The sequence below is a fragment of the Hakea prostrata genome, chromosome 2, assembly GCF_041222555.1.
Source record: "Hakea prostrata isolate BN-2017 chromosome 2, UWA_Hpros_2, whole genome shotgun sequence".
Lineage (NCBI taxonomy): Eukaryota > Viridiplantae > Streptophyta > Magnoliopsida > Proteales > Proteaceae > Hakea > Hakea prostrata.
Window position 1 is genome coordinate 74,032,678 of NC_142601.1, and position 12,975 is coordinate 74,045,652.

The window sequence follows — 12,975 nt, forward strand, 5'->3', positions numbered from 1 at the left end:
TTTGTTGAAATTTGGAGAGACAATGGCGATTAGAAACTAAATTCTTCATGCTGGTGGAAAGTAATTGCAATTCGTAGTAAAATACATGATAGATATTGAGAAGCCGATCCCATCCGATCTTGAAGTATTGATTTCAAATATTCAAAAATTGGGAAATTTGCTGTTAACCTGTTATTTTTTTGTATTCCAAGAGGCATCAACATTGTAGCTGATGCTTTTGCTCGGAGTGCTACGTCTATTGCTTGTACGACGATTTGACCTTGCTCCTCTCCTTGGATTTAGGGCTTGTGTTCCAAAACATTTCGCACAGTTAGGAGTTAGGAGTTTGGATCCTCTCCTAGACGAGGAGAGTGCTCCCTATCGCTTATCGACCACAAACTACAGGGGACTACAAGATACTGGCGATGGGTTCTATTTATTTATTTAATTATTTGTCACTTGTAGTCGTAGATACCATATATTTGTAGCTATAAAGCTGTCGCGGGGAGACGAGCTAGACTCGACTGTTGTCTGTTAGTCTGTCAAATTTGCCGTTTCGCACAATGTCCTCACCACTCACCAGCCCACTCCATGGAGGAGGTAGATCCTTCGATTGCTCAGCGTGGCTGAGTTGACCGGCAAACCGAACCAATAGAGAATACGGGTGGCTGTGCCTAGAGAGAGAGTGCCAAAAAAAAAAAAAAAAAAAAAAAAAAAAAAAAAAAAAGAAGACCAAAAAAAAGAGAGAAAGAGAGAAAGAGAGAAAGAGAGAAAGAGAGAGAGAGAGAGCCCAAATTGTACATTTGAGCATCGAGCCACTTCATGGTCCTTACACCCTTCAACTCTTCAAGCCTCAAGCGAAGAAAGTGAGGGACATTCTTCCTCCCCGTTCTTCGCAAAAGTCAGGTCGGGCAAGCAAAACCAGGAGGCCAGAGAAATTCAATCGTTAGACATACCAAATGAGGGCTGAAGAACAAGAGACCCCAGCAAAGGATGTTTCAGAGGTGATGCCGAATGAGTTAGACGATGAGCACGACACCAAAGAGTGTGTGCTTCAGAGGTATTTTCTACTAGAATGGAATCGACTCAAGTCTCTCCTTGATGACATTGTCATTAACGGACGCGTCTCTGATCCCTCCGCTGTCAACAAGATCCGTTCCATTGTAATCTCTCTTATCTTCTGTTAGTTTCGGATCACAAACTATAGAGCTACAGCTAATAAAATTAGTGATAATTTTTTTTCTTCTGGGGGTTGTGGAGAGAATGCCGTACAATATTTATCGAAAGCTTTATACAGCTTCTTTCTTTCCCAGTTTTCAATTATAAAAAACTTTATACGGTATAGGGCTTCAAAGTGAATGTTATCAGTTTCAGTTTCCCCAGCCCCTAACACTTTTTTGAATCCTGGTTGAAGAATATGTGATTTTCTCTAGTATATACTACTTGTGAAAGTTGAGGATGGCAATGCTCTATAGTGCATAAACGACCTCAGCTGTGTCTTTTGCTACGTTAATAAAATAAATAGGTTCAGAAACTATTGCAGTTTTAACAAGCCTCAAGAGATGGCCGATTTGAAATAATGCGGTTCTGTTGAAATATAGTACTTAGACGGAAAAAGAGGGAAAAGTAACGAAAAAATCGATGAGCTTATGTTACGGAGAGATAATAATTTGAGAAATAAACGATGAGTTTTTGAAACAACTCTTAGTTCAGCAAGGAGTTTGGAGGGGGAATTTGAGAAATAAGAATTTGGAAGCAGTGAAAGACTTTTAGGGGAGAAAAATCACCTTTACCTGATTATTTTAGTATTTTCTCTTACGAGGTATCAGGATGTGTTGAAGGAGAACCAATGGAAGTCATATTTGTTACGGAGGTCGATGGATTGTTCCTTAGAAAATACTTTCTTGTCCTTTTAAGAAAGAAGGAAGAGGCATCATGAATTAATGACCTCAGTCTTTCAGTCTAATTATGCTGAAGTTTTGGCCAACCCTTATCAGGAAGCTTCATCCCAGGATGGAGTTCATGGATTGATTTTAATTTATTGTAAACAAATGAGATACGGTTTAAGGAATGAGGGGAAACTTTTATCTGTAAGTCAGGTTAGAGTGGGTATTTGATCCCATAAAATAGATTGCTCTTCAAAAGGCAACACAAGGGGGTGGGTATTGGTCAGCAGCAGACTCAGTGAATTGCTTATCTTCATTTCTTTATCCATTTTATCAAAAGGGTATGGAACAAAAAATTTCACAGCAGGGGAGGTGTGTGTATATATATATTTATTGGTAATTTTGAGAGAGAAAAAAAGTTAGGTTGTCCTACAAAGCAATGAAGCCCTATGCTCCTCATCTACACCAGTGTTTGTTCAGCATCAAAGGCAACCAGTGCTCAATTTAGATGCTAAGGCTTTTACTTTTATGGTGTTCTCCCTCTGTCTTGCGATAAAGTTCTTACTTGTTAGGAAAATTTAGGTGGAATTATGGCTTTAGACTTTCTTATTTTAATGGAGCAGGTTGGAGTGTGATCTTCTCTTTGTTTGACGAATCTGAAAATTGGAAGAAAAATAATGATGCATTTGTCCTTGTTGAACTTATCCATGGAAGAGGATGGCAACCGAATAACAGTGTTTTACAAGTTTATAGTTGTCATTTTTCTTGTAACTGCGCTTCTTAGTTTATCAGGTTACTGCTTTAAGTTAAAAGTGAAAACATGGTTGCTCTTTCTATTTAATAATGTTACTTGATATTGTCGAGATGTACCAGTACCATAGCTTGCTGGCAAATTACTGATGTCTTGTTTACTTATATTATAATCTTCTTCAGTAATGCATCATTCTGTCCTGAAATATTCATTATTGTCTTTATTATGCAGCTGGAGAAGTACCAAGAACAGGGTCAATTGCTAGAGCCTTACTTGGAGAGCATTGTTTCGCCACTTATGTCCATAGTCCGCTTAAAAACAATTGAGTTGGGGGTGATCTCTGATGAAATTCTTGACATAATTAAGCCTATGTGCATTATTATTTATTCTCTTGTTACAGTTTGTGGATACAAGGCTGTTATCAAGTTCTTTCCACACCAAGTTTCTGATTTAGAACTTGCTGTCTCTCTTTTAGAGAAGTGCCACCACGAAACAACAACAACATCGTTGCGACAAGAAAGTACTGGAGAAATGGAGGCAAAATGTATCATACTTCTGTGGCTTTCTATCCTTGTTTTGGTACCTTTTGATATCTCCATTGTCGATACTAGTATTGCAGACAGTAACTTTATTGGTGGGACAGAGCCATCTCCTTTGGTATTAACGATATTAGGGTTCGCTAAGGATTACCTTTCAAATGCTGGTCCTATGCGTTCCATGGCTGGGCTGCTGCTCTCAAAGCTCTTGACACGTCCGGACATGCCAAAGGCCTTTAATAGGTTCACTTTCTATGCATAAATACCTGCAGTGATTAAGCATATCATATGCTCGTATGAAATTCTCATTACTCATTCATATCTCTGTACCATTTTATTATTCTCTTGTTTGTGTTTGTGCTTGGGAATACGAAATTTGTAATCCCTTTGTTAATGGTCAGAGGCTTTATTTGATAGACTTTTCTTTTTACTAAGTTTATCATTGGGAGAGCTTAGGTGAGTAAAATCAAAACAAAACACAAATTGTGAAAATATATGGTAGAGAATAAAGACTCCAGTGGTGCAACAGGGCTAGGTCTTAGTCCATCCCATTATGCGCTGGTTGTAACTGGATCTGTATCTTCAAGTTTAGTGGAGCATTCGAACTTGTTACGGGGGTTTACATGACGCTCATTTGGGCATGAGTTGGAAACAGGTTAGTTGTCTTAATAAGATCATGTTAGTGACCTTAAAAAAGATTAAGAATTTCATATGCATCTGTTATGTTCGCTCTGTTACTGTGTGCATATTGAACTTGGATGTGACAACAGGAATTGTTGCAAAATGCTTGTTTATGAATGCTCTCCAGTGGAGCTGGCCCAAATCTTCGTAAACTCTGTGCACACACAAAATGGCGCTGAATCACTTGGCAGGTTAGACCGGCATGCTATGCTTTGGAGGCCCAACCCCAAGAAGAACCTGTCCAATGGCTCTGGTACAACAAGGATTGGACTTAATTAGTCAAATCATTTCAGTAATTTTAGTATTGTAAGATTTTGTTTTGGGTTTCCTGCATGGAACAAAGTTGAGTTTAATCTGAGTTGCAAATTGTTATTTCAGTTTCTAGTCTTATCAGGAGTCATGCTGTTTCCTTTATATATTTGCTTGTACACCAGCCATTATTAGAGTGATTAACTGAAGCTTGAGTTTAGTTTGAGAATGTCTGCTTGTGCATCCCTTTTCCCCTTCTCCTTAGAGGCCATTACAAAACGAAGAAGTGGTTGAAGAATGGGGAAGGAAAGGGTGGATGCCATTCACATTGTAATGCACTGATAAGTAACATTTGTGTCCTTGATTTAATGGCTCATGGTGACAGATAAAAAAAATATGTTGTGATGTAGATGAGTCGCATTAATGGGTTTATTTAACTGAAAATAGACTCATAGCTTGGATCTAATACTTGTTTAGTATTGGTCCTGTGACTGTAGACCAAAACAATCTCAGTCAGCACCTGCATAGAGCAAGGAAGAAAATGAGATAGAAGATTGGAGAGAAGATCCTGATTGATTAGGGTGTGTTTTCCCCTAAGTGATAGCATATATATTATATTGCCCAGAGTAGTTTGCAATTAGCCATCATGCACTTTGGCTACTTCACTAATAAGACTCAGGTTCTAGAAGATGGATAAGACAGCCAATAAAGATTGATGTGACAGGTAAGATCACCTCTGGCCAGCAAACTACTACCGACTGGAAATTACATATTCAACATTTTTTTTTGGGTGGGGGCAGGGGAGGGTTGGTGTTTATTCATTTGAAAAAAAAATATTATTGGGGTACAAACCCCAGAATTTCAGAGTCTTAGACTGTTTTGGATTCATAAACCAGCAAGAAAAGAAGACAATTTGAACTTTGAGAAACCATATAAATTGGGTAATAGATGAATAGATAATAACAGCCGATCTAGGCCTTGGATTGTTACCAAATCGAGATCAAAGATGATCACAAATGCTTTTAGCAGTGTCATAAGTTCTCAACAGAATCTGATGGTCAGATTCAGTTCTGTCATAAAATCTCAACTATGCTTGAGCAACACTGAAGCCTGGATCACTTCAAATTGGAACGGTAGAAGCTCTCCATGGGGGGCAATGATGCCCTAAAACTCAAATAGAGTAACGGCCAGCTTAGGAATATAAAAGTATCTTGATTCAGCCAACAAAACCCGTGAAACAGGTACGGTCAGAATAGAAAACTGATTAACTTGATGTATATTTTTCTCTTTTTTTGCTGATGAGAGTATCCGAGCCTCTGGCCTGACTATTCCCCTGGATCTGTGCGAGCCTCACCGCCACAGGATCAGGTCATTCAAGGTGTTTAGGGGAAAGCTGATTAAAACCAAAGTGAGTGGCCCCAAGCAGGTAATAGGAGTAAAAAATATAGTAATTTTCTTCGATTTAGACCAATGCCTTGCTTGCTATTCCCTTCTGGACGTGGTTTGGTTCTTGTGGAAGTAGATAGATAACTCTATAAAATCACTTTTGTGGGAATTCCTTCGTGAATTTTGTAAATATAGAGGAAAGTAGGAAACTGGTAGTTTTTGGTTACTAGAAACTAGGTCTTCATAATAAAATTGCAGTAATAGGTTGCTTCACATCACAAGAAAATCCTAAATAGCCGCACAAAACAATGGCAGAGAAGATGGCAAACACTAATTAAACCTTCTTCGATACCGTCGAACAATATCAAAGTATCAAACACAGTAAACCAGTGTTAGCATTGTAAGAGAAGAAGCAGAAGATAATAAAAGAGAAGGCCGCAAGCTTGGAAAGAAAACCAACTCATGGTTCAGACAGCACATCCAATAGTTAGCCCTATGCTAATGTCGGGTATATCCCAACTACCAAACAATACATAACAGACGAGATTGAGGGGGTGGGGAAGGAGAATAGCGCACATGGCCACATGCAATTACCAAGCTCAAATTTTAACTCTTCTTTTTCTATCCCATCATCCATCGTTCTCAAAGAGGAGGCAGTAGCCCTCTTAAAGAAACGAAATGTCTATACGCTAGCTGTGGTGGTTTAATGTCCACCACACCACTCATTTAAATATAAACTGAAATATGAACAAAAGAAAAAAAAAGGAAAAAAAGGGAAAAGAAAAGAAAAAAGATAGTGCCTCTATAAGTAAACTGAGACAAACACTAATTTCAGTTGGCAGGGCTTGGGCTTGGCATGAGATGGTAACTCTTGTAGTATGTAACTGGGGCTGGGCTAAGCTAGTAGGAACAGCCCCATATATGCTGCATCAATGTGAAAATGTTGATTTTTTATACTGTTGGATGTGGCATGTTCTTGCAAAAAATCTTCTGACCGATCTGTCTATGCTTCTGTGACAACCGGACATCTATCCTGTGGCAGAGACAGATATTGTGCAAGATTGTGCTAATTATGCAAAATACATATGCCATTGACCTCTATAATTGGATTTGTCATGTTGTGAAAAATCTTCGGGACCAATCTGTCTATGCTGAAAAATGGATGTGCTCTAGCTCAGTCTCTAAGCTTTCTCAACTTAGATTTTTGTTGAGCAATCTGGCCAAGTGGAAGGTCGAACATTGATCCTCCCACGTAACAGTGAGTCGGTGACTTCTCTTTATATGGATGCACGTTGATCTCCCATTTCTTGCCATATGGCAGCTGGTGACTTTACAGAGATTGTTAACCTTCTTAAATGTGAACTTAGCCATTTCTTTTCAGGTGTTTGATTTTCTGATGCTTGAATCTGTTACTTGTTTACATTGCTCTCAAACTTACATTTTTTTTTCTCTATGGCCATTTTTATTTCTCCAGCTTCATTGAATGGACACACGAAATTTTGTCATCTTTCACAGATGAAGCTGTTGACCATTTCCAATTACTTGGTGTTGTTGGAGCATTAGCAGCCATTTTCAAGGTAATGTTTAATTGTACATTTGTACTCCTATATTATGATTCTGGGAGTGTGCATTGCAGGTCTTCATTAATATGTGAGCACAGATACTGGCTTGAGAGTCTGCGGTTCTATGAATCATCATGTGAACCTGAATTATGAATTCTTACTTCAAAATTTGATGTTGTAAGACATGGTTGATGATAACAAGACAGGGTCATGAAACTCATGAACTCCTCTTAACTGAACAAGGACCTTACGTCTCCTTTTTCAACATTGGCTGCTGTGTTTAAAACCATAGTCCAAATTCTTGTATTTGTCAGACCAAAATGACCGAAATCAGTGAAATCTTGACCAATACAGTGCATCTTTGCATTAGTTTCGGTTGGACATTTCAGGGCAGATGACTGAAATGACCAAAATGACTAAAGTTTCAAGCAATTTTGAGGGACAGTGACCGAGTTGTTAAACAAAAGGATCAAAATGAAGAAGATTTTGATGAAACAGTGCATTTATTTGTGGCTGAAATCAGCAAACCTAGCCAAATTTCACCTGAAATTATGCTGCTTCTGTTTTTCTTCTGCTGTTTTGTCTTGGGCATTTCAAACTAGTGAATTTAGCATAGATTTTGGTGAGATTTTGAACCATGTTCGAAGCTGGATTTAGATAATAGACATTAGCCTAGTGATGGGAATTGAATTCTCAAAAGGCAAGAAGAGGTATAAACGTTGAATCTAAAAACCTATTATAATATGTAGCTGGCCACATTTAGCTTTTCATGTGCTTGTATGGCCAAGTTGGCATAGTTTTTCGGATAGATGTTTGTATCGTTTGGTAGGGTTTTTTGGTAGCACATGGCTTTACTTTCTTTTTAGCATTTGTTAGGCAATTAGAAGTTATGTTTAGTAGAAACTCAAAACTGGCTGGCAGCAGTTGGTTTTTCGTCCCCTTCTAGAAGGCTGGGGTCAGGACAGAGACACTAGGTGCTTCAGAAGCTGGTGCTTTTGCTATTCATAATCAAATTTAAGTTGGTGCTTCTCCTGGTTCTTCTAGCTCTAGGATCTGGATAAAAAAATCAACCACCTTCGCTAGTACCCCTGCTGCTACTTTAGATGAGGACAAGTAGCAGGTTTTGTAGGACAACTTTCTGGTAGGGACATGTGGGCTGAACCTGGTATTTTGAGCTTTAAAGAGTAAGTGAAAATTTGTTTCCCTCTGGTCAATCCATCTTATCATTCTTGTGGTAAAGACCTCTACTTTAGGAATCAGAAGCTGTTGATTTTAGAGTGTAGACAACATGCACAACTCATTTCAAGGTTATAAACTTGCCTTTATTATCTTTGAAATCCAAAATTATTTATCAAACCATCCTCCTTTCCTAATACACTTCAGCTATTGGCCAAAATGACTAGATCCCAGAGCGATGGTATACTTCTGCTGTTTCTGTATGCCCTTCAAATCATGTAGCTATTTTTCTCTCCTCTTCTAGTTTTGCTATTTTGAGACTTCAGACCTTTTTATTACTCAGACCTCTAGCACCTTTTTAATCATCTTATTTATTTTTAACTTGACTAGTTTCTTTTACAGGTTGGTGGTCGAAAATATTTGGTTGATCTGGTTCCTATCGTTTGGAATGACACCTCGAACTTGATTAAATCCAAGCCTGCAACTCGAAGTCCTTTACTTCGCAAGTTTCTAGCAAAGTTAACTCAGCGGATTGGTCTAACTTGTCTTCCTCATCGTTCTCCATCATGGTGCTATGTGGTCAGTGAATCCTTCATTATTTGGCTTAATTTGAATATGGTTAGATGTCTTGTCTCTTGTATGCTTCTTATAGTATCTTCATTGGTGTAGGACAGGTTTGGGAAACCTAGAAAATTATGCTGACTCACATATCTCCGTATACATGCAAAAATTCTTGACAAGTATAGCCATAAATAAAGAAATAAACAAGTCATGTGTAGAATTTCATGCCAACTATGCAAAGAAAAATTTAATAAGATAAATATGATAGACCCACTTCCACCTTTGCTATCCTATGGGTTAGAGATGTAAACAAGCATAGAATCACTGCTTAATTCCAAAGTCCAGAGAGTGTGTCCAAAGGCCTCCTTCATGTTGGTAGAAGAATATTCAAGGTATTTGGTGGCTGAAAATGAAATACAATTGGAATTGTAGTTCTGGGACATGAACTGGTATGAAATTTAGCGGTAATAAAGTCTAGATAAGAAGGGTAAATGGGTTTGTTTTAGAGATCTTGCAAAGGAGGGTCATGGGGGGAAATCTGAGATACTTCATCTCTCGTCACAATCAGTCCTCTTCCGGCTAAACAAATATGGTTTATTGGGTACGGTCTGCTGTAGTTGAAGGAACAAATAGAATGCTCTTAGGGAAATGAACTGGAGCTTGGGCGAAACCTGATGGAACAAACGACAGTGGAATTTTTTTTTTGGGGGGGGGGGGAATCAAACAAGGATGCTTTATGGGGTTTGAAATAGAAGATCCTCTTGGATTCACTCCAAAAATTGCATAGAGTCACTCAGAGAAAAATGAGTACTTTCACAAGTTCCCAATACTTCCATTCATCTATTCATTCATTGCCTTCTAGTAATGAGTACAAAGTTCCTCATAACATTACACAAAAAAATGCTGTTATGTCCTAAAATAACTACATAGTAGACCTCTAAGACAGTTCCTAAATTAACCACCCATAACATTTGGGAGGGTAGGTGTTCTATGTGTCAACTACTTGAGGACTCCACAAATTTTCTGTACTTAATATGTTTTTAACTATTGTCTGTTTAGCTCCTGCTGATTAAACTTAAATTATTAATTATGTTTATTCTTTCTCTGTTTGATTACCTAATTCTATATATATATATATATATATATTTTTTTTTTTGGGTAACAACCTAATTCTATTTCAATCATTTTATCCTATGGGTGTTTACATTTGAAACTGTTTCTGAAAATCATAGATGATCATATGTGTGGACTGTCTGCAGTAGTTTTGGTTGAGAAAAGGTTTTTCAGGCTCCCCTCTTTGTATCTTCAAGGGCCTTTTGTTTATATTAGTCTGTCAGGTGCTTCTTTTTTCATCTTCTTCTTCTTTGAGAGGCTTTTCAAAAGTACGCATATAATGATTTCAGCTAGATATTGTTATAGTACTAATCCAGTATAGCTTCTGATGTCATTCTCTTGTTGAGCTGTTGCACATTTGCTTTTCATGCAGGGAAAAAACAGTTCACTAGGACAGAATATTTCAGAAATGGTTACTGACAAACGTGATGGATGTGGTCATGGTCCAAATGTGAATTCCTGGAATTCAGATCAAAATGCAAGTTGCATGCAAGATGACGATATGGATATTCCAGAAATTGTTGAGGAGATTATAGAGGTGCTACTGTCAGGATTGAGAGATTCAGTATGTAGAACAGATTCATTAAGCCTACACTGAATGATCATATTTTCCCTGAGTGATCCAACAATACAGCTAGGGGTGATCATTGCATACATGTTTGTGCTCAGGGCCTTTATTTTTTGTTGCCCATCATGTTTCTGCACTGTCTTGGCTGTGTATTTATTCTGTTGATTGTCATGATGGATTACTTAGTACTATGAGGTTTTCTCGTTATATTTGAGCTTTTCCTTTCTCTGAGAGTCAGTCATGGTCCAATGCCATAGGTAACTCTGTTGTTACCAAGTGGTCATGGGTTCAGTCTGGAAACAGCCTCTCTGCAAAAGCAGGGGTAAGGCTACATACATTTTATACTCTCCAGATCCTGCAGTGTCGGGGACATTGTGCGGTGGATACACCCTTTTTTGTTTTCTTTTCTCTCCCTTCTCACTTACCGATTACTTTAAAGTAAAACTATTTGGTCGTTTAAGTGCTCAACAGTAGGTTTATGATCCTCTCCAAACCCCGCAGTGTCAGGAGCACTGTGCAGTGGATATACCCTTTTTTGTTTTCTTGTCTCTCCCTTCTCACTTAAAAGTAAGTGTGTAGAAGTGCTCAACCATTAGTCAATAGAAACTTAGAATTTCAGTACCTGTAATCAGTTTAGGGACTGAAAGAAAATTTAGAAAGAAAAAGAAGAATCGATGAAGGAGAAGGCAAAAGGGAGGAGGGAGAGAGCTTGCATACCTAAGACTCTCCCCTATTATGCTTTATTCATGGAAGGTTTTCCTAAACTAAATTGCAGCAAAAGGAAAAAGTAAATTTGCATAGGTTACATAGGATCTCCCAAATTTACTACAGATGAAACTGACCGAAGGAGACAAATTGTCAACCAAGGAACAAGGAAAATAAAAAGTAAAGTATACTAGGCAACTTCTGAACTGCACATGGCCAAGATTATCCATGACATCCTGGCTTTGCTAAGATGTTCAAGCTGGAATATACAAATCAAGGGCTCCAGCTTGGAATAGCAAGAACATATTAAAAAAACTTCATTAATCTCGAGCACTAGGAGCAATAGCAGACGCTGATAGACATTGAAAGATCTTCACCCGAGAGATAATCAACAACAAAACAAGTAAACAATCTTCATGTCGAATGAACATCCAACAATAAGAATAATAGGCAACGAAGATGAACTGTATCCATAATTATAATTGCAACATTAATATCGAGGACACTATCCAAATAATGCCAGTAATAGGGAGGAATCTCCACAAAAGAAGGTAAAATGTGCGGCTCCATTGTCCACATGAGTAGGTAAAAGATGCGGCTCCAATGTCCGCACAAGTGCTCTTTGCAAAAAGGCAAGTAGTAGGTATTAATTTTGTGCAACCAAAGTAGAAATATTAGCATGGTAGAAAGCGAGATCTTGCCACCTTGAAAAATCGAGATCTTGACCATCTCGGTCGAGATATGCGATTTTTTTTGCGTCAACTCAGTGGCCCATCTCGGTGGGTTTTAGGGTCCCAATTGGGTTGAAACTTGGTATGTAGCCTATTTAAAGCCTTTTGAACATATTGGTGACCTTGAATTTGTTAAAAGACTACCCTAAATATGATTTCTAAGTCTACCCATAGTGTGAAACCGAAATGTTGTAGAATTAGGGAATACAAGGTTATACAACATGTAATATAGAACCTTTAAAGCATATAAATGAAAAACAAATGTATCAAATGCATCAAAACCTAAATGTCATCAAAATTCCATCCATATGAGCATCAAAATATCAATTTTCAATAATAGAATAATAAAATTATACAACCATTAGAAGTTCTATATAAGTCAATAAATCATAAGTTCATAAGACAAGTAGAGAATGATTGATCTTCCTTTGATGTTGTAGATGTGCAAAGAGTAGTTGCAAATGAAAATCCAGCCGAATCCGCAAAAAAATAGTGAAAATTGAGAGTTCCAGCGAGATATGGCGAGATTCAGGGCAAGATATGGAGAGATATGACAAGATTCAGGGCAAGATATAGCGAGATATAGAGAGATATGGAGAGATTTCGAGCGAGATATCCCAACTCTCTGCTTTTGATCTCCATTTCGTCTCGCTTCTTTAAAAAAATGAGATCTCCCACCATGGAAATATAACCTCAACCAAAGGTCTCTATAGGTCAAATATAAATTACTATGGATCAAGTAGGTAGGTAAAGGATTGCATAGGTTATTGTGGACCAAGTAGGTAGGTAAAAGGCAAGGTGGGTTACTGTGGACCAAGTAGGTAAAAGACAACAGGGTTACTGCAGGCCAAGTAGGTAGATAAAAAGTAGTATGATTTACTGCGAACCAAGTAGGTAGCTAGTATTGTAGAATACCATCTTAGGATAAAAGTCTCTACAAGTAGTACTCTTCAAAAGATCTGAGATATAGACTAAGGCTTCATCTCCCCCTCGTGTGTAGCATCACACGTGGACAAACAATGGTGACCAATTACTAGTATCCCGAAGTCTGTCCTGAGGAACTATTTGGGTACTTGAAGGAATCATATTAC

At 38.0% G+C, this 12,975-nt stretch overlaps 1 protein-coding gene across 2 annotated transcripts in view; it reads left to right on the top strand.

Moving 5' to 3' along the window:
- The first annotated feature begins 719 nt into the window (after positions 1 to 719).
- TTN1 (ARM repeat superfamily protein) overlaps positions 720 to 12,975 on the top strand; it is a 28,976-nt gene continuing 16,720 nt past the window's right edge. For both annotated transcript variants that reach the window (XM_089146730.1, XM_089146731.1), the window contains exons 1-5: positions 720 to 1,142; positions 2,848 to 3,395; positions 6,943 to 7,045; positions 8,609 to 8,785; positions 10,254 to 10,445. In XM_089146730.1, coding sequence (XP_089002856.1) covers positions 939 to 1,142; positions 2,848 to 3,395; positions 6,943 to 7,045; positions 8,609 to 8,785; positions 10,254 to 10,445 — 1,224 coding nt within the window. In that variant the 5' untranslated portion in view covers positions 720 to 938. The remainder of the gene's footprint in view (positions 1,143 to 2,847; positions 3,396 to 6,942; positions 7,046 to 8,608; positions 8,786 to 10,253; positions 10,446 to 12,975) is intronic.